Source organism: Octodon degus, unplaced genomic scaffold, assembly GCF_000260255.1.
Source record: "Octodon degus isolate 3935 unplaced genomic scaffold, OctDeg1.0 scaffold00146, whole genome shotgun sequence".
Lineage (NCBI taxonomy): Eukaryota > Metazoa > Chordata > Mammalia > Rodentia > Octodontidae > Octodon > Octodon degus.
Genome location: NW_004524722.1, coordinates 1240596 through 1259747, shown reverse-complemented (window position 1 = coordinate 1259747; position 19152 = coordinate 1240596). Strand labels below are relative to the sequence as shown.

General features: G+C 40.3%; 1 protein-coding gene across 2 annotated transcripts in view; it reads right to left on the bottom strand.

The window, feature by feature from the left end:
* The window catches only part of Rab6a (RAB6A, member RAS oncogene family), a 52869-nt gene extending 39203 nt beyond the window's left edge, over nucleotides 1–13666 (bottom strand). The window contains exon 1 of one of the 2 annotated variants that reach the window (XM_004641920.2): nucleotides 13149–13666. In XM_004641920.2, coding sequence (XP_004641977.1) covers nucleotides 13149–13218 — 70 coding nt within the window. In that variant the 5' untranslated portion in view covers nucleotides 13219–13666. The remainder of the gene's footprint in view (nucleotides 1–13148) is intronic. The other variant, XM_004641919.3, reaches the window with a different exon arrangement.
* Between the last annotated feature and the right edge of the window lie 5486 nt (nucleotides 13667–19152).

Sequence of the window (19152 nt, the reverse complement as noted above, 5' to 3'; positions counted from 1 at the left end):
AAAAAAGTATTTTAATAAGATGGTAAATGTTAGTCTAAATATAAAGTGTCCTCCAGAGACTCATGTATAGATGGAATTATCCCCAGTGCAATAATGTTTAGAGGTGGAACTGAGAGAAGTGATTGGAACATAAGGGCTTTAACAACATCAGTGGATTAACCCAGTTTGATGGCATTATTAGAAACTTATAGAAATGGGATTAAGCCAAGCTGAAAGTCAAGGGATCATGAGAAAGCAATGTTGGGAACTACATCTGGTCTTCTGTCTTTTCTTCTCTGGTTCTCTCACCTTCTGTATCCTGGCTATCAGGTGGTGAGTAGCTTTCCTTCTGCATGTCCTTCTTCTATATTTCTGCCTACCAAGGCTTAAAAGCAATCAGCCAGCTTGCCATGAACTGGAACCTCTGCAACCATGAGCCATAATAAATCTTTCCTCCTTTAAGCTATTTTTCTCAGGTATTTTGCTAGAGCAATGGAAAACTGACTAACACAGAATTTCTTTTTTAAGATTTTTTTCATGGTACCTGGAATTGAACACAGATTCTTGTACATCTAAGTAAGCACTCTAGCACTAAGCTACTTCACCACCCTTTTTTGTTCTCTTTTGTAGTTTCTAGACAAGGTCTTAGGCTAATTTCAAACTTATGATCCATATGCTTCAACCTCCAAAACAGCTAGGATCACAGGTGTGTGCCACTGTACCCAGTCAAGGTAGATTTATTTTAAAACCAAATATATAATTCTATTAAACATAAATGTACTAATGCTCCAATTTGTAAAACAACTTATCAAATACAAAGACTAACTAGATGCTGGTTTTTCAGGTACAGTACACTTGAAACTTTAAAGAAAAAAAAAAAAGAATAAAACTGAAAAGATAAGAAAATACTAGGCAAAAGAAAGGATCTATATTAATATCAAATTAAAGCCAGGCACAGTGGCACATTATCTATGTCTCAGCTTCACAGGAGGCTGAGGCAGACCACTTTAGCCCAGAAGTTTGACACTGGCCTGAGCAATACCACAATACCTTGTCTTTAAAAGAAACAAAAGAAGAAGAAGAAAAAAAAAAAGGTTAATTCAACTGTAGGATAAAAAACATTAGAAAACAGTGGTGATGAAAAATTCAATTCAGAAAAAAATGCAAGTTTAATTTACAGTCTCAAAAGCACAAGATTGTAAAGAAAATCTCAATGACATTAACATTAAAACAATGCTCTTCAATTGGATGTGGTGTTAAGCACCTGTAATCCCAGGACTCGAGGCTGAGGCAGGATTGCAGTCCAGCATGGGCTACATATTTAGTTCAAGGTCAGCCTGTATGACATATTGAGGCCCTTTCTCAAACAAATAAACACCAAAAAACTCCAAAGGAAAAAAAATTTTTCTTTAAAAAAAAAATTCACTCTTACAGGTGTGTCCCACCATGCCCAGCTCTAAATACTGTTTTCTGACTGTAGTACAATTTACCTTGAAATTACAAAGAAAAATAGAAAATTCCCAAGTGTTCGAAAATAAAAGAATGCACTTCTAACTACCATTTGGTTAAAGGAAAAATCCTTCCAGGTGACTTCAAAAATCACTGTAGTGTATCTATAACCCTTTCAGTCAGAAAAACCATTCATATATATCTGATCTCACTCTTTCAGTTGAAACCTTTCACCAGACTGAGAAAACAATATGTAAATATCCTTTTCTCAAAGTTCTGCTAATTGTCTTCCCCCCATGATACCAGAGATTGAACTCGGGACTATGTACATGCCATGCAGGCACTTATGCCTCTGAGCTGTATCCCTGGCCCTCTCTCACTAATTTTAACATTAAAGGGATCCTAACCTGTAGCCAATTATTATTTTTTTAAAAATAATTTTACTGAGAAAGAAGTAGCAATGAGACAGTTCCAAAACAGGTTAGTAGGACTGTTACAATAATTAATACATTGCATATTGTTGTCTTTATTGTAGTTATTCATAGTACAAGATGCAGACATGATATCTTGTCTAAACACTATTAGTTCAAAACTTTCTTCTCGGGCCGGGGAGATGGCTCAGTGGAATAAGTGCTTGCCTGGCAAGCGTAAGGACCTGAGTTCAATCCCTGGTTCCACCAAAAAAAAAAAAAAAAAAAAAAAAAAAAAACTTTCTTCTCATTGAACTAAGAAAAAGTAGCTGTATATCTATCCTGTTTTGTATATACAAATATATATATATTTTTTCTTTTTTTTTTTACTACAAAATAGTCCTTCCCCCCACATAACCTTTTCCTTCTTCTAGGCAGAGGAACAAGTGTTGGTTATTTGCTCAGGATGTGTGTGTGTGTGTGTGTGTGCTAGAGAAACTGTTCACAAGGAAAAGTCTCACTTTTAAAGTTTCTTTTTTTTTTTTGGCGGAACCAGGGATTGAACTCAGACCCTTGCGCTTGCCAGGGAAGCGCTTATTCCACTGAGCCATCTCCCCGCCCCCCTGTAGCCAATTATTACAGTGGGGTTCTAATGAAGAGTTTCCATTTGCCTCATTTACATTCACTAATTAGAATCATTTTATTATAAGAACAAGCTTTCCTTTTACCTTTATTGCAACATGGATTGAGATATTTTAATTCTGTGGGTTATAATCTTATACTATGATTTATTTTGTTGCTCAAATTACTCCAGTTTTCTCTATTGGGATCTTTTTCATGCTGACTTCTCCGCCCTTTTAACATACCGTACTCGTTACTTTTTTTTCTTTTTCTTTTTTTTTTTTTTTTTGAGACAAGGTCTCCTTATTTAGTCCAGACTGCCTTCAAACTCCCAGCAATTTTCCTGCCTCAACTTCCCAAGTTACAGGAATGTATCCACGCTCTTGGCCATTTAAATATCTCCTTAAATTATTTTCCATCAAAAGATATGTTGGGCCAGGGAGAAAGCTCAGTAGAATAAGCTCTTGCCTGGCAAGCACAAGGGACTGAGTTCAATCCCTGGTTTCCCCCCACCAAAAAAAAAATTATACAGAGGCTAGCCTTTGTATCCCCAAAAGACATCTTGGGCTTATCCGCTACTTTTCCCTGCTCCAATCCTAAAATCAATCACTTTTCCTTGAATTCAATGAGCTGACTCAAGCAATTCAATGAGTTGACTTTAAGGATTAAATACATTAAAACTGCAAGTACATAGAGGACAGATACTGAGAAGTAGAAAGAACATATTCATATAGGAAAGTGAACAAGGGAGAGGGATGAGGAAGGGAAAAGAAAAAAATGGACACAAAGATTTTGTAAATGAGGGGAACAAGGGTTGATGGAAGGAATAGGAGAAAAATATATTATGTATATTATATTATGTACATAAATATATTATGTGCACATAGAAATTCCCCATGGTGATGAATGTAGTCAATACATATGATAAATATTGCTAATCAAAAAATGAAGTTAAACGCGGTATGTACTAAGCAATCAAATGTTAGTTCATACTATGTATGAAAACAAATGCACTAATACCAGGAGGAAAAAACCACACAGATTTACACAACATGTATGTAGCATGAATATTAAAAAACAAAAGTCTCATAGGAAACAAAACCAAGTATTAACGTTCCTGCTGTCAGCAAATGCTATGTGGAGTTTTATATTTAGTCGCAAAGAAATATTAAATACTATTTTAGCTTGCTAGGGATGCCATAATAAATTGTTTCAGAGTTGTAGAGGCCCAAAATTCTTCATCAGTGTCCACAGGGTTGCTTCCTTCTGAGGGCTGGGAGGAAAAATCTGTTCCAATTTTCTTACCTAGCTTCTGGCAATTTGCTAGCAATCCTTAGCATATAAACATGAGTTGTACTATTATCTTCACGTGGCACTCTTTCTGTACAACTGTGTCTAAATTTCCCTTTTGTAAGGACAAGCACCATGTGTTTTGCTAGAATCATACCTTAGTATGAACTCATCTTAATTATTATTCCATCAACTCTAACATTCTGAGATATTGGAAGTACAAGTTCAACAGATGGATTTAGAGATGTGATATTAGGGTACAATGAGAAATACGTATTGTAGTCTACTTCACAGTTCCTACTATACAGCTTCTAAGTGATTAAAGTGAAAGGACAATCTTTTATTAATCCTAACAAATCCATTTTAACAACATCTTAAGTTTGGGTTAATGAGGTGACTTCTGGAAATCCCTAAGGGACTGGAAGCTTTAAGTCAAGAAAATCTTGTGATTACTAAGGACTGGAATTTTGAGCCTCACCTCTGAAGGAAGAAATTGAAGGATGAGGAAATCACCAATAGGCAATGATTTAATCAATCATGCCTAAACATAAACTTCCATAAAACCCCCAAAGACAAAAATCTAGAAAGCTGCTGGGTTTCTATCTAAGGATAAAGGTGCAGCTAATAATGGAAGGAATGTTTAATAGATTTTCTATTCCTCACAGCCACTTCCATCTCCTCTACTTCATCAGAAGATTAAAAGTGTAGGGTGTGGTGATACATGCCTGTAATCCCAGCACTCCGGAGGCTGAGGCAGAACTATCATTGTGAGTTCTAGCCTGGGCTAGAAACTGAGCTCAAGGTGAGCCTGAGCTGCATAACAAGATCTCAAAAAGACAAAAAATTAGAAGTTTGTGTTGTTCAGAGAGAAAAACAGACTGTTTCTGGCCTAGGGAAACAAGGTACAGCTGAGGGTAGTCTAAACTACTAAGAACAAGGAGACACATGGTTGGAGTTGTAGCTCAGTGACAGCACATATGCTTAGCATATGGGTTCACCAATGGAGGGGGGTCCTTACTGTTTATTATGACTTCCCCTCTCCATTCAGCTCCAAGAAGGTAACTAAGATTATTATATGTAGCAAGATGCTGGATAATTCTTCAGGAAATCTGGCCAGCAAAGAAACTTAAAAAACATGAAGGGCCAGAGATATAAGCTCCATGGCACAGACTGAAATCCTGAATTCAATTTCCCATAGCACCCATCCCCAAAAAACACTAACATCAGAAATTTACAAGAAAAAGAACTCAAGTCCTACAGTCAAGTCCCATAAATCCACACAAGAGCTGAATGTTTAATTTTTAGTGTTTAACTCTTAAACAGAACCAGATAACTAGACCAGACATGGTGGTGCACACCTGTAATCCCACCACTGAGAAGGCTGAGGCAGCAAGATCACTGCCAATTTGAGACCAGCCTGGGCTACAAAGTTAGCTCAAGGCCAGCCTGAACTGTATAGTGAGACCCTGTCTCAAAATAAAAAAATAAAGCAGATAACTGCCCGGCAGGATGGCAAGCACACTCAGGAGATTGAGGCAGGAGGATGACTGAGAGTTCAAGGCCAGCCTGCACTGCAGTGAGAACATCTCAAAATGAAGAAAAAGGAGGAGGAAGAGGAATGAAAGCAGCAGGCAGCAGCAACAGCAGATAACTTAAGTGTCACTAGGTTTTGTTTTGTTTTGTCACTAGTTTTTTGAGCACCATATTAACAGAAATAGAGTAAGACGAAGGTGAAAAACAATTTTCAGGGCTTGGGATATAGCTCAGTGGCATAGCACCTACCTGGCAAGTGCAAGGCCCTGAGTTAAGATTCCCAGTACGAAAAAAAGAAAAAATTCAAAAAGGTGAACATGCAGGCAGGAAAAAGCTATACACCTCAATATCCTATGCAGTATTATTTGGGGGGTGGGGTACCAGGGATTGAACCCAGGACCTTGTGCTTGCCACACAGGAGCTTAGGCCGCTGAGCTATTGCCCCAGCCTAATATCCTAAAACTGACTAATGATGCTAGAATCAAAATGATAGCAGAAATAAAACAATGGGATGAAAGAAAGTTGAAAATATTTTATAAGAATAAAAACAAAGTAGAAAACAGGCAAGATGAAATAAGACCAATTTAGAGAATAGGTTGGATGTGGTAGTACACATTTGTAATCCTTGCACTAAGGAGGCTGTGGCAGGAATATCACAAGTTCAAAGCCTGCCTGAACTACACAAGACCATCTCAAAAATCAAAAACAAAAAGATTTACAGAGAACTGAAAAATGGAAAGAAGGTACTGTATCTCACAAGAAAATTTCTTAAAACTAAAGTTCCTAATTTGAAACTCGAAGAATATAAATCTAGTACTCCCCATATAAAATAAAAACAGGTGTTATGATACAGGCCCATAATCCCAATGTTTTGAGAGGCTGAGGCAGCAGAACCACAAGCTGAACTCATACCTGGGCAGTACAGTGAAATACTGTCTCAAATAAACAATAAAAAGGGTTGGGGATGTAGTGTGAAGGCGCTGGGTACTAGGGATTGAATTGAAGCCAATTCAATTGAAGCCAACACATATACAAAGCAAGCTCTCTAGTGTAGGCCACATCCCCAGCCTGTTATGGTTTTTGTTGTTTTGAGACTAAGTCTTGCTAAATTACCTAGACTGGCCTAAATCCTGCAATCTCTACCACTGAACTACTTCCTCAACTACATTTATTCACTTATTTAGAGGCAGGGGCTCACTAAATTGTTAAGGCCAGGCTTCAATTTGTGATTCTCCTGCCTCAGCCTTCTTCAGTGTTGGGAATTACAAGGAATGTACCACCATGTCCGGCTTAGGATTTTTTTCCCTCATAACTCCTTTATGCAGTTTACATCAATATTTACATATCAAAAATTGAGAAAAAATTAATGTTAAATACACTTAAAAACAATAGCAACAAACTCATTACATATTAATATAATCATTTTTATGAAAAAAGTATCTGAAAGTAAGTTTAGTGGCATTTTTACATATTTACACATCTACTTAACAGATGATAACTAGATATTCAAAACTGCTTGAGCATTCAATCTGTTGTAGTACCACATAACAGGCAGGCTCTTGGAAATTCTAGTATACACTAGAACAGGAATAAAGAATGGAAAAGCTGCTGGGCGTGGTGGTGCTCACCTGTAATCCTAGCACTTGGGGAGCCTGAGACAGGAGGATCATTGTGAGTTTGAGACCAGCCTGGGCTACAAAGTGAGCCCAAGGCCAGCCTAAACTGCATAGCAAGATTCTATCTCAAAAAGACCAAAAGAAAAAAAAAAAAGGAAAAGCCATATAACATCTTAATATTATACAGAAGCCAGGGATTTAGCTCAGTGGTGCAGCGCTTGCCTGGCAAGTGTGAGGTCCTGAGTTTGACCATCAGTACCCTACCCCAAAAGACTATGCAAATGGCCAAGGAGGGAAGAGAAACTATAAGAATTAAAATGTTAAAAAAAAAAAAAAAAAATTAAAATGTGCTATGTATGTGTAACTACTCCCTCCCCATGATAAATGCAGTCTTTATGTACCACTAACATGTACTAATAAAAACTTTTTTTTTAAACTAAAATGGTTTAGATCCTATTTTGGTTTGTAAACTTCCCCTCCAAAGACCTTGAGAAATCCTTAGGGGTCACCAGACCACATTTTGAGAATTACTAGACTAAATAGTATAAAGCCATTTGTACATTTTAGAGCTTCATATTGTTAAATTTGGGGAATATCTACATCTTGTTTTGGCTATTTCAAACAAAACAGCAGGGGCTGGGGAGATAGTTTAGTAGAATAAGCACTTGCCTAGCAAGTGCAAGGGCCTCAATCCCCAGTTCCACAAAAAACAAAACAAAAAACCACAACTAAACAGCAGGCCTAATGATAAGAGTACAAAGTCCCAGGCTGGGGAGATAGCTCCGCAGTCTAAGAGCCTGCCTAGCAAGCACAAGGACCAAGTTTGATGCCCAGTACAGCATACCATGCCAGCCCCGGAATCCATGGGCTCCTGAAACCGGGCATGGTGGCGTACCCCTATAATTCCTGTGCTGGGGAGGCTGAGACAGGAGGATCACTACAAGTCTGTTGCAAGACCCTGTACCAAATAAATAAATAATTCTTTCAATTAAAAAAAAAGTACAAAGTCCAAGTTTCTTATTTTAGCACTGGTCACTGATTTTTGGCGAATTGCTCAAAATTTCTTCATGTTTCAGTTTACTTATCTATGAAATAAAGACAATAGGATCCATATAGTTATGGTAAAGATTCAATTAGCTAACAAACATACTTTTTCTAAGAGAGCCTGGCACACGGGAAGTACTTAATATTTACCAATTGTTTATTAAAAACCAGTAATTGAGGGCTGGAGAGATGGCTCAGTGGTCTAAAGCACCTACTTGGAACAAGCTTGGCAAAGTACAGGGACCACGGTTCGATCCCCCAGCACCACATGCCAGCCAGCTGCGCCCCCTGGTGGGCTGAGCTGGCCACACACACACACACACACACACACACACACACACACAATAAATAAATGTTAAAAAAAAATAAAAAAAAAATAAAAAAAAAACAGTAATTGAGTTTTTCAGTCTATTCACATGAAATTTAAAGGGGATATATACACATTAATATACAGTGAAATACAAAACAGCATGATCTAGAATACAGAATAAAGTATTAAGCACTATTTTAAGATTCATGATACTTTTTCCCTACCTAGCATGCTATAATTAAAAATAACTGATGTAAAATGGGCAATATACAGTGAAAAAGTAAGCAGTACTAGGTGCTTCTCCCTGCCATTATATTTCCTAATAATTGATAACACACACTTGTATACAGTATATAGTAAAATCTAGTATAAATGATCTACTATAAATCTACTATTTAGTGATGGGGGGGCAGAACCAGGGATTGAAATCAGACCCTTGCTTATTCTACTGAGCCATCTCTTTTGCCCCTTATTTAATGATATTCTTTTTTTTTTTTTTGGAACCGGGGATTGAACTCAGGCCCTTGAGCTTGCCAGGCAAGTGCTTATTCTACTGATCCATCTCCCCGGCCCCATTTAATGATATTCTTAAAAGTGTCTCTGCAGGGCTGGAGAGATGGCTCAGTGGTCTAAAGCACCTACTTGGAACTAGCTTAGCAAAGCATCAGGGACCGCGGTTCAATCCCCCAGCACCACATGCCAGCCAGCCCCGCCCCCTGGTGGGCTGAGCTGGCCACACACACACACACACACACACACTCTCTCTCTCTCTCTCTCTCTCTCTCTCAAATAAATTAAAAAAAAATAAAAAATTTAAAAAAAAAGTGTCTCTGCAGTTATTACCACAGGTAATAACAAAGAACTTTCTTAAGGAAACTTCAAGGAATTATATATTTGAACATTGTTCTATCAGAGCAGGTATAATAGTAAAATACAAACCACAGGCCTCGGGGAGATAGCTCAGTAGAATAAGTGCTTGCCTGGCAAGCGCAAGGGCCTGAGTTTAATCCCCGGTTCCGCAAAAATATAAAAAGATGAAAATAAAATAAAATACAAACCAAAAGAGATTTGTAGCACAATTACCAAGACTGGTGTCATTAACTCAATCTATTTCATATACTGAAACAATTTATCTTTATTATACAGCATAGCACTTTAAATTTTTGATAACCTAAGCCAAACAGTCTAATTTCAAATCAGTTTTACGAACACACATCTGTAATACAATTTGACATTTTTACATGTTACACTAAAAGCAAATAATTTAACAGCTTTAAGAAAGAGGAATTTTGTTCAGCTCCAAAACAATGTATAAAGGCTGAGTGTGGTGACCCACACCTGTAATTCCACCACTAGGGAGGCTGAGGTAGGACTGCCACAAGTTTGAAGACAGCCTGGGTTACACAGTGAGTTCAAGGACAGCCTGAACTACACAATTAAGACACTGTCTCAAAACAAAAAGAAAAAGAATATAAAATGTACGTCCATTAAGCTGATAAATTTCTGGTTTCTCTACCCCACTCCCCAGCACCTGGACTATCCCTGTATTGCGGATTAACAATATATTGTTAAGCTAGTAATTACATTAGGAAAAATTGTAGCGCTCTTGATAGCAAAAAGTTAAATACAAGCTACTAGCTTTGGTGACTGTTAAATACAACCATTATCCACCAAATACTTATGAGTAATTACTACAAGTTAGGACTGGGGAGATCGCTCAGCAGTCTAAGTGCCTGTCTAGCAAGTGCAAGGACCCGGGTGTAATCCCTTGTACCACATGCGGAGTTAGCCAATGAGACTAGGCATGATGGTGCATGCTTCTAATCCCAGCATTGGAGAGTCTGAGAGAGGAGGATCACTACGAGTCTGAGCTGTGTAGCGAGACCCTGTACCAAATAAATAAATACATACATACATACATATTCCAAGCTGGGCACTATGTTAAGCAATGAGAGTATAATGAACAAAAAGAACAGTTTTATTTTCATGGAACTTAAATTCTGCTGTGAGAAACAGACAACAACAAATACATAAAAAAGGGACCGGGGAGATGGCTCACTAGATTAAGCACTTCCCTGGCAAGCACAAGGGCCTGAGTTCAATCCCTGGTTCTGCCAAAAAAAACCAACCAACCAAACAACAACAACAAAAAAACACCAAACAAGCAAATACACAAAAAAGATATAATTATAAATGTAGTACACATTATTAAAGAAATAAAACTCTGCCACAGATTATAGTCTGTGAATGAACTATGACATTTAGTTAAAAACATATCAATACTATATACAGGTTCATTCGTTGTAACAAATGTACCATACTAATATATTAATAATTTGGGAAACCAGGTAAAGAGGTATAAGTCTAAAACTTCTAAAAAATACAAGTTGCTGCATGAGGTGGTGTAAGCCCAGCACTAAGGAGGCTAACTAAGCCAGGCAAACTCTTGAGTTTGAGACCAGTCTGTGTTACACAGTGAGTTCAAGGCCAGCTTGAACTATAGAGCAAGACCCTGTCTCAAAAACCAAAATATATATATTTTTTAAAATCTAACAAAGCTTTGGGAATTATCTGGGGGAGGAGGTGGAGTGAGACAGTGAAGGGGAAGAGTTAGTAAAAGCTTAAACAATGAAATAAAAAGCCACAAAACTCTGCAGTACGACTGGGAACATAAATACTCATAGAACTCTAAGGAAACATGCAAATACTTAGGAGCTCTTCACACAAAAAGTTTCCTAGACAGATTAATGGATTTTGCATGCAAACTAAATAGCTCTGCATCATAACAAAAGGCAGTAATATTCCTGAGCACACAGTAAGCTTTTGTTTTGTTTGTTTGTTTGGTGTTTTTGAAATAGGTTCTCACTATGTATTGCAGACTGCCCTTGAATTCACTGCTATCCTTCTGCCTCAGCTTCCTCCCTGGCCTGGAATTACAGGCATGTGTAGGCAGCACAATAAGCACTTTACAGTCTACTTATCAGTGATGACCAGTAAACTGTATTTTATGTAGGGCAATGTCCTGGAATTGCAATATAACTGGACCAGTATCAACTCCATAGGCTCCACCAAGTACTCACTTAAGGCAACAAGTTTATACTTAAAGAAAATCCATAAACAAAAAAACAAAAAAACAAAAAAAAAAAAAAAAAAAAAAGAGAGAAAATCAGAGAGACTTTACCCTTCATGGAGTAAACCAAAAGCGGTGATGCACACCTGTAATCCCAGTACTCCGGGATTCTGAGACAGGAGGAGAAAGTTCCAGTGCTGTCTGAAAAATTTAGCAACTTTGTGAAGCTATTAAAAAAAAAAAAAGGCTGCAGATGTAGTTTGGTGGGAAGGCCCTGGGTTCAAATGGAAAGGAAAAAAAGGGGGAAGGGGCAAGGACTAGGAGTAAAAGGAAGACAATCTAAGTATAAAAAAAAGAAAAAACTATTTCCTAGGTCAAACTGGAATCGATTTTGCAATCAATATTACCCCGCTATGTCATACAAATTAATATAGTTCAAGACAGCAATCAAAACTATAAATTCTGTTATATGCCTTTCAATACAAATAAACACGTTTTCTATAACCTCACCTAAGACACCTTGTAGATAGCCAATGTGTGATAACTTGAAATTAAACTCTCTTACGTTTGCATTTTAAAGATGGTCATGAAAGATGTGAGAAACAAATGAGGTGATAATTTCTGCATTACTGCTAAATTTGTATAATACACCATAAAACTAGTAAAATATTATTACTATAATATTTTAAGAAACGACCAGCACAAAATTACAATCTCATACTATGTACATCGACAGCAGAACCCACACCAGGTGAACAGCACAATTTCACTCATCAGATACTACGAAATATTAGACATACAACATCACTTAGCTCAAATATTAAAACCTAATTTAAATAACTAGATGATGACTCTATTCCTACTCCATAACCCAAAGACAACGCTACAAAACAAAGATGTTAGTTATTGTAACTATTCTTGCACAAGTAACTAGAAAATACTCCATCCAGAAGATATGAATTAACATTTTCCCAGTAATTCCTGTTTGCACCACCATGAGAGCCAAACGCTGTTTCACGTTGAAAGGAGAAAAAGGGGAGGTAAGATGTGAAAAATCCCAAGTAAAATGATCATGACATAGCATCTGGCAGACATCGAAAAAGCATCAAAACTGCCAAAAAAAAATTATCAGTGATGAAAATCCAAAAAAAATGAGCTCTTTCAACATGCCACAGCCCAACCCCAGGTGCAAAATCGTCACTGCCAATGCCACACTTCTCACCCCCAAGCACCCCACGTTCAAGTCGCCTCCAATTCATAAATATTTTTTCTGCAACCCAGGCTAATTTCCCATCTAGGTGAAAACCATTCCGGTTTTTTGTTTTGTTTTTGTTTTTTTCTACAACCACCACTTCCCACCTTCCAGAAGATCTGCACTTCTCAGGGCCAAGTCTCTGGGGAAAACAACGCCCAAAACCCACCCTCCTTAGCCCAAGGTTGAAGACGGCCGGTTTCCAGAAGTGGGGCTTCCCGGGGTGAGCCTCACGTCGCGGACAACGCGAGAAAGAGCACGGCATAAGGGTGGGGCTCAAGAAAGAGTCGGGGAAAGAGCCGACGGAGACCGGAGGAAGAAAGGGATGGACAGGAGTCTGGGGCTGGGCGGGGTGGCAGGAGGAGGGAGGCAGGTTGAGGGGAGAGGGCCGGGCTGTGGGGAACGCGGACCGCAGAGTAGGGATCGAAGGCTTGGGTAAAAATCCGGCCTATGGATCCCGGCGCGGCGGAGCTCGGGGAAGAGCTGGGTGGAACCCAGAGCGCCAAAGGGCCGCACCGGGGGCGGCGCGGGGAAGCGGCGGCCGGAGGCCAAAGAGGGCGAGCCGCGCACTCACCGCTCTGCTCCCCCAAGAACACCAGTTTAAATTTCCTCAGCGGATTCCCGAAGTCTCCGCCCGCGGACATGATGGAGCCGGAGGAGCTGCCGCCGCCTCAGCCCAGAGCCCTCCCGGACCGACGCTGCTCCCACCGGCAGACGAGGACGGCGAGAGGAAGGGAGGGCGCCGAGCTTCCTTGGCTTTTGCAGGACGGACGCAGGAGCGAGGCTGCGGGGCAGCAGGACTCCACAGACTGGCAGTCGCCGCCGCCGCCCCCCGCAGAGTCGCCTAGCACCGAGCGAGGCCCACGGATGGGAAGGAAAGGAGGGCGGTGTCGGAGGCAACCAAGGGCGTGCTCGGGCTTCCCAAGGCTAGGCTTGCGCCTTCCCTTCCTCAGCACCCGACACCGACACTGAGGAGAGAGGGTGGCGGAGACGCAGACGCAGACGCAGACGCGCCTGGGACCTTCGCACGCAGCGCCTCGGCTCGCCCAGCTGCCACCGCCGCAGCCCGACCTGCTGAGTGCGCGAGCTCTGGCGCGGCGCGGGGCGAGCCCGGGCTCGAGCCTGTCTCCGGCCGGCCTCCGGCGTGCGTGCGTGCGTGCGTGCGTGTGTGCGTGCGCGCCCTCGCCGGGGCCTTCTGGTCTACCCAACTTAGTCGGCGCCAGACGCCGTCGAAACTCGAACAGTAAGGTTTCGACTTGCGTCTGCACAAGTAGAAAAGGGGGAGGGGCAGGGTCAGAAAACTGAGGGACCAAAAAAAAAAAATGGAGCACTTACGTCACTCACTCGATCAGCCAATTCTGAGAGGAACAGGGCAGGCGGGGGCCGAGTGAAGTGACGACGCGGGGAGCGCGCCCGCCCTTTGAGCTGTGGAAAGCGGCGCGTAGTGGCTGCCATGCGAAGTGTGGCGTCGTGCGCTCTGAGGGGAAGGAAGATGAGAGGAAGGAAAGCGAGGAGGAGGCGGAGCTGGAATGGAGGCGCAAGGACACCCGCGGTGCTCGGGAGGCGTTGCTCAACCCTATAATAGGTACCTCTTGCCTAAGTCCTCAGCCCTGCCTGGCATTCCTCAGACCCGCCCTTCACCTACTTTCCCGTCTGAATTCTTCACATGGTATTTTGCCAGGCTCCTCAGCCGCTCCCAGGAATTTCACAGTTACCAGAAGCAAGGCCTTCCTCGTTTTGTAGATGAGGAATCTGAAACCCAAAGGGAGAAAATGACTTGCAAAATCAGCACACCATCAAGTGGAACCCTGTTTTTCTCACCGGAACCTCTGCAGCCTCTTTATTGATAAGGCCATCCATTTCCCTGGAATAATTTGATCTGATCGTCCCTTCCGAGCCCTTCTTCTCAGATAATGATAACTCCAGATGATAACCATCTTTTATTCTGCCAGAAATGGGTTGAGACATCGTGTAAACTCTTCACAGATGAAACTGAGGCCCCCATAGGCAGCACTTTGACAAAGGATCACACAACAAATTAACGGGAAAGCCTGAACTAGAGTCTAAATCCGGAAAGGGAATTTAAAGATCACATTTTCCTCATAAAACAGGGCTTCTGAAGTACTGTGGGTGGAACCCCTCTTAAATTAGACTTAAATTCACGTTTCTGTGGAAATTATCTTTAGCTTTTTTTTTTTTTTTAAACAGGTCTAGCTATGTAGTGCAGATTGGCCTCGAACTCAGTCCTGCTGCCTGAGCTTCCTGAGTGCTGACATTACAAGTGTATGCCACCTCAATGGTCTTTAATCAGATTTTCAGTCTGGTTCATCATGCAAAAAATGAAGGTAGGGCCAGTGAGATAGTTCAGCGGTCTGAAGCTCCTGCTTAGGCAAGTTTCGACAAGCACGGGGACCATGGTTTGATCTGTGGCACCACAAGCCACGGGCAGCCCTGCTCCCAGGGCAGGCTGAGCTGCACACCAAAAAAATGAACGTGACTGACAACCAAGAGAATCTAAGGAGACATTAGTGTGGACAACTAAAATGAGCTGTTAACTAACAGAAAAATAAAATGTAAGTTTTCAGTTGACTAGGATCCCAAAGGAAAAAAAGCCATTAGACAAAAACAAATCTGAATAAGGTATGGCCTTTATGAACAGGGTATCAATATTGATTAATTGTACTAAATAAATGTAAAGTGTTAATAGAGGGAATAAGTGAGAATTCTCTTGCTCCATCTTTCTGTAAATAAAACAGTATTCTAAGATGTATTCTGTTAGTAAAAGATCAAAGTGAACCAAGTAATGAGACTGTCTCAAAAAAAAAGTTAAACATGGATCTAAAATGAAATAGCAAGAACCTGAATCAAGACATGGACATTGGCTCTTTTTAAATATTTTATTTTACAAGTAGTTTGCCACATTTGATAAGCCCTCCCCAACAGGAACACAGAACCCTGACACAAAGAGCAGCCAATACCAAGAAACTTTTTAAAAAGCTCTTGCAAACAAAAGTGAGGCTATTTTTTTTCTCTTGACAGGTACTGACTTTTCATTATGCTTCCTGAAATAGCCTTTAAAGTAACATCTGAAGATTGGAACTATAATTACTTTGCTCTTCCTTCAGAACTTTATGAATCAATGCCTCTCAGCTGCTTTGGTCTCTGCGTCAGCCAGACAGGTCAGGCTATTCCCTATTATTTGGAAGAGAAGGATGGTATCATCTGCTGGCCTCAAGTGTTTTAAAAATGTAAGCTTTTTTTTTTTTTCTTTTTTTCTTTTTTTTTTGGTCTGTTTAGGTAGCTAGGCCATGCTGTGTTGCCCAGGCTTCCTCGAACCTCAGCTTAAGTGATTCTCTCTGCTGAGGCAATAGAATCCCAATAGCTAGAACCACAGGCATGTACTACCATGCTCAGCTAAGCATTCATTTTGCCCTGACTCACATATAATCTCATTCTCCCTTGAAGCTACCTTTGTATTTATCAGGTGCTCTGTGTAAGTTATACATTTTGCTTACAGAGATCTTGTAGTCTAAGAGTTCAGCAAATTGAGAAATGACTGAGAAGAAGGAATTACAGAAGCTGTTTTCAAGAGCACTTTTACATCATTTTCACCTCAATAATTTCCTACATATGCTTCTCTACCTTGAACATTTTAAAAGAAATTATAATTTTTATTTATTTATTTTATTTTTTAGGGAAGGGTCTACAGGGTGTTCAGGGTCTTACTACTACATTGGACTCCTGGTGATCCACCTGTTTACAGCCTCCCAAGAGCTGGAATTACAGGCACATGCCACCACGCCCAGTCTCAATTGCCATCTCAGCCACCCCAGGGGCAAGGCCGGCACGGCAGGCCCAGGGATCATACCCCAGACCCCTGTGCCTGAAGAAATTATAATTTAAAGAAAAATGCCATTTAAAGAAATTGTGTTAGTCTGTTTGGGCTGCTACAGCAGAATACCAGAGACTTGATGTTTCAAACAACAAACATTTATTTCTCACAGCTCTGGAGGCTGGAATATCCAAAGTCAAGGTGCCATAGGACTTGGTGTCTTGTGTGGGCCATTTCCTTATTCATACACAACCATCACCTCACAGTGTCCTTATAGGACAGAAAAAGAACAGAGACCTTTCCAGGGTCTGTTTTATAAGGTCACTAATACTATTTGTGATGGCTCCTCCCTCATGACTATCACCTCCCAAAGGCCCCAAGTCCTAGTACTATCACATTGGGGTTTAAGATTTTCACATATGAATTTTGGGGGGACACAAACAGTCCACCAAAGGTTTTAAGAAGATTTTCTACTAGATACAGTGATGCATGTCTATAAATCCAATACTCTGGGAGGCTAAGGCAAGAGGATCACAAATTTGAGTCCACATAGGGCAGCTTAGCAATCTTACAAAACCCTGTATCAAAAAAAAAAAAAAAGGCTTCCAGGCTTCTTTTTAGCTCCTGTACCCAATAATGCCTGTTCTCCCATTGTATAGCATTCCTTCTCACCATTTGTCATTGTCAGTCTATGCACCACACATCCAGCTAGAGCTCTAGTCTTGTATCCTCAACTCTTAAGTGTTTACTACATAGTAAGCATGCAGCAGGTATTTGCCAAATAAATGGATGGAATTTATGCACTGGGAAAAGGCAGGTTCAGAGCATTTGGAGAAAAAGAATTTTACCTAAAATATTTTACGTAAGTTGGTATTTCATAGTTGAACATTATTCTTGAAAAAGATACCCAGAACAGAGCCCATACAAAACCTGGGAACAATGGGGGGAAAGGCTGGGTTTAGCAGCTGCAAATTCAAAGTACCACAGAAAACTTTTGCAACCCATAAGTAAGTACAAGAATCTACCACACAGATATTGTAATAAAAGTACAGCTTCTTTTCTGCCTTAAGAGGCACAAAGCTTCTTGAAGGAGCACAGCAATTTCACTTTATTCTTAGGGGCAGACGGTATAGTTGCCTATCCAACAATACATGTACACGCACACAGATCTTTTTCCAGGCACTGACTCCATCTGAGACAGTGGGAGGTAGAGGAAATGTACAAGAGGCACTGAGATAAATTTTCTCCTTTGAAGAAAATGTAAAGTTGCAGAAAAGCTGCTATTTTTCTCCATTGGATGTGGCTATATGAAGATACGATATTTATAGATAATACAGCTCTTGTGAACATTCATATATAATCCTAAAGAAAAAAGCCAGCCCATTGATAATAGCTAACCAGAGATAAAAGATGTTATGAGCTACTGTGCCAACCCTGGACTGCCTTTCTCTGAATTTCATTTTAGTAAAAATGAAATTTTTTACTAAATTTTTAAAAGTGTCTTTATATTTAATCATATCTTTAAAACGGAAATGTCTATTTCTTTGTTACTGCTACAACTGAAAGCAACTGACATTCTCATCTTTAGGTCCCTAAAAGCCCTTCATAGTCCCTTGAACATTATTGTATGTGTATTTATAATAAAGTAGTAGTTATCAAACTGAAGCTGCATTTTCCCATTTACTACTCCCTAAAAAAGATGTATTACTCTTGGAGAAGCAGGAAATCAATGGAAGGAGAAAAACTGTCCAGGTAAAAGGACTGAAATCTTAATGTTTGTATTTGGAACAAATAATTGCTGTGGCAGGAATTCAAATTCCATTAAATGTGATGCCCTTCTAACCAACCCTACAGGTTGTTCTAATCATTGTTACTAAAAATAACAATGGGCCAAGTTACAAAGCATAAAATGAAAACTGATTGATAACTCAAGGTAAAGGCCGGCCAAGTAGTTCAGCGGATTAAAACACCTGTAAGTAGGGGCCTGGGGTTCGATCCCCAGGCCTGCTGTGATGGCCCCACCCCCATGGCGTCCTGAGACAGCAATTTGGTGAGGTAGTGTGCCTGTAATCCCAGCTCTTGGGAGGCTGTAAACAGGCTGATCACTAGGAGTCCGATCTAGTAGTGAGACCCTGAACACCCTGTAGACCCTTCCCTAAGATACAAAAAAAAATAATAATAATAATGATAATAACTCAAGGTGATCAGTTAAATGAATACAACACTAAGTATGTTTAAGTCTCACTTAAAAAGGAGGACAAGAAAAAACACTTCATGTTAAAATCTGTTTTCCATATTTTTATATATTTATTTTGTATTTTAGGGAAAGGTCTACAGGTGTTCAGGGTCTCACTACTAGATCGGACTCCTAGTGATCTGCCTGTTTACAGCCTCCCAAGAGCTCAGATTATAGGCGCACGCCACCATGTCCAGTGTCACTGTCTCAGCGCCCTGGAGGCGGGGCTGGCATGGCAGGCCTGTGGATTGAACCCCAGGCCCCTGGGACTGCTTGCAGGTGCTTTAATCCACTGAGCTATTTGGCTGGCCTTTGTTTTCTGTATGTAATATGTATAAGATGCTGGTAGTAAGCCTTAGAACCAAAAATAAAACATCATGTTTTCTTGTGCTGGGGAGATAGCTCAGTAGCATCTCCTGGGAAGGGCAAGGTCATGAGTTCAAATTCTGGTATTGCAAGAAAAAAAGAAAATGCTGTTTTCTCAATACATTGGCCTATACTGATATGCCA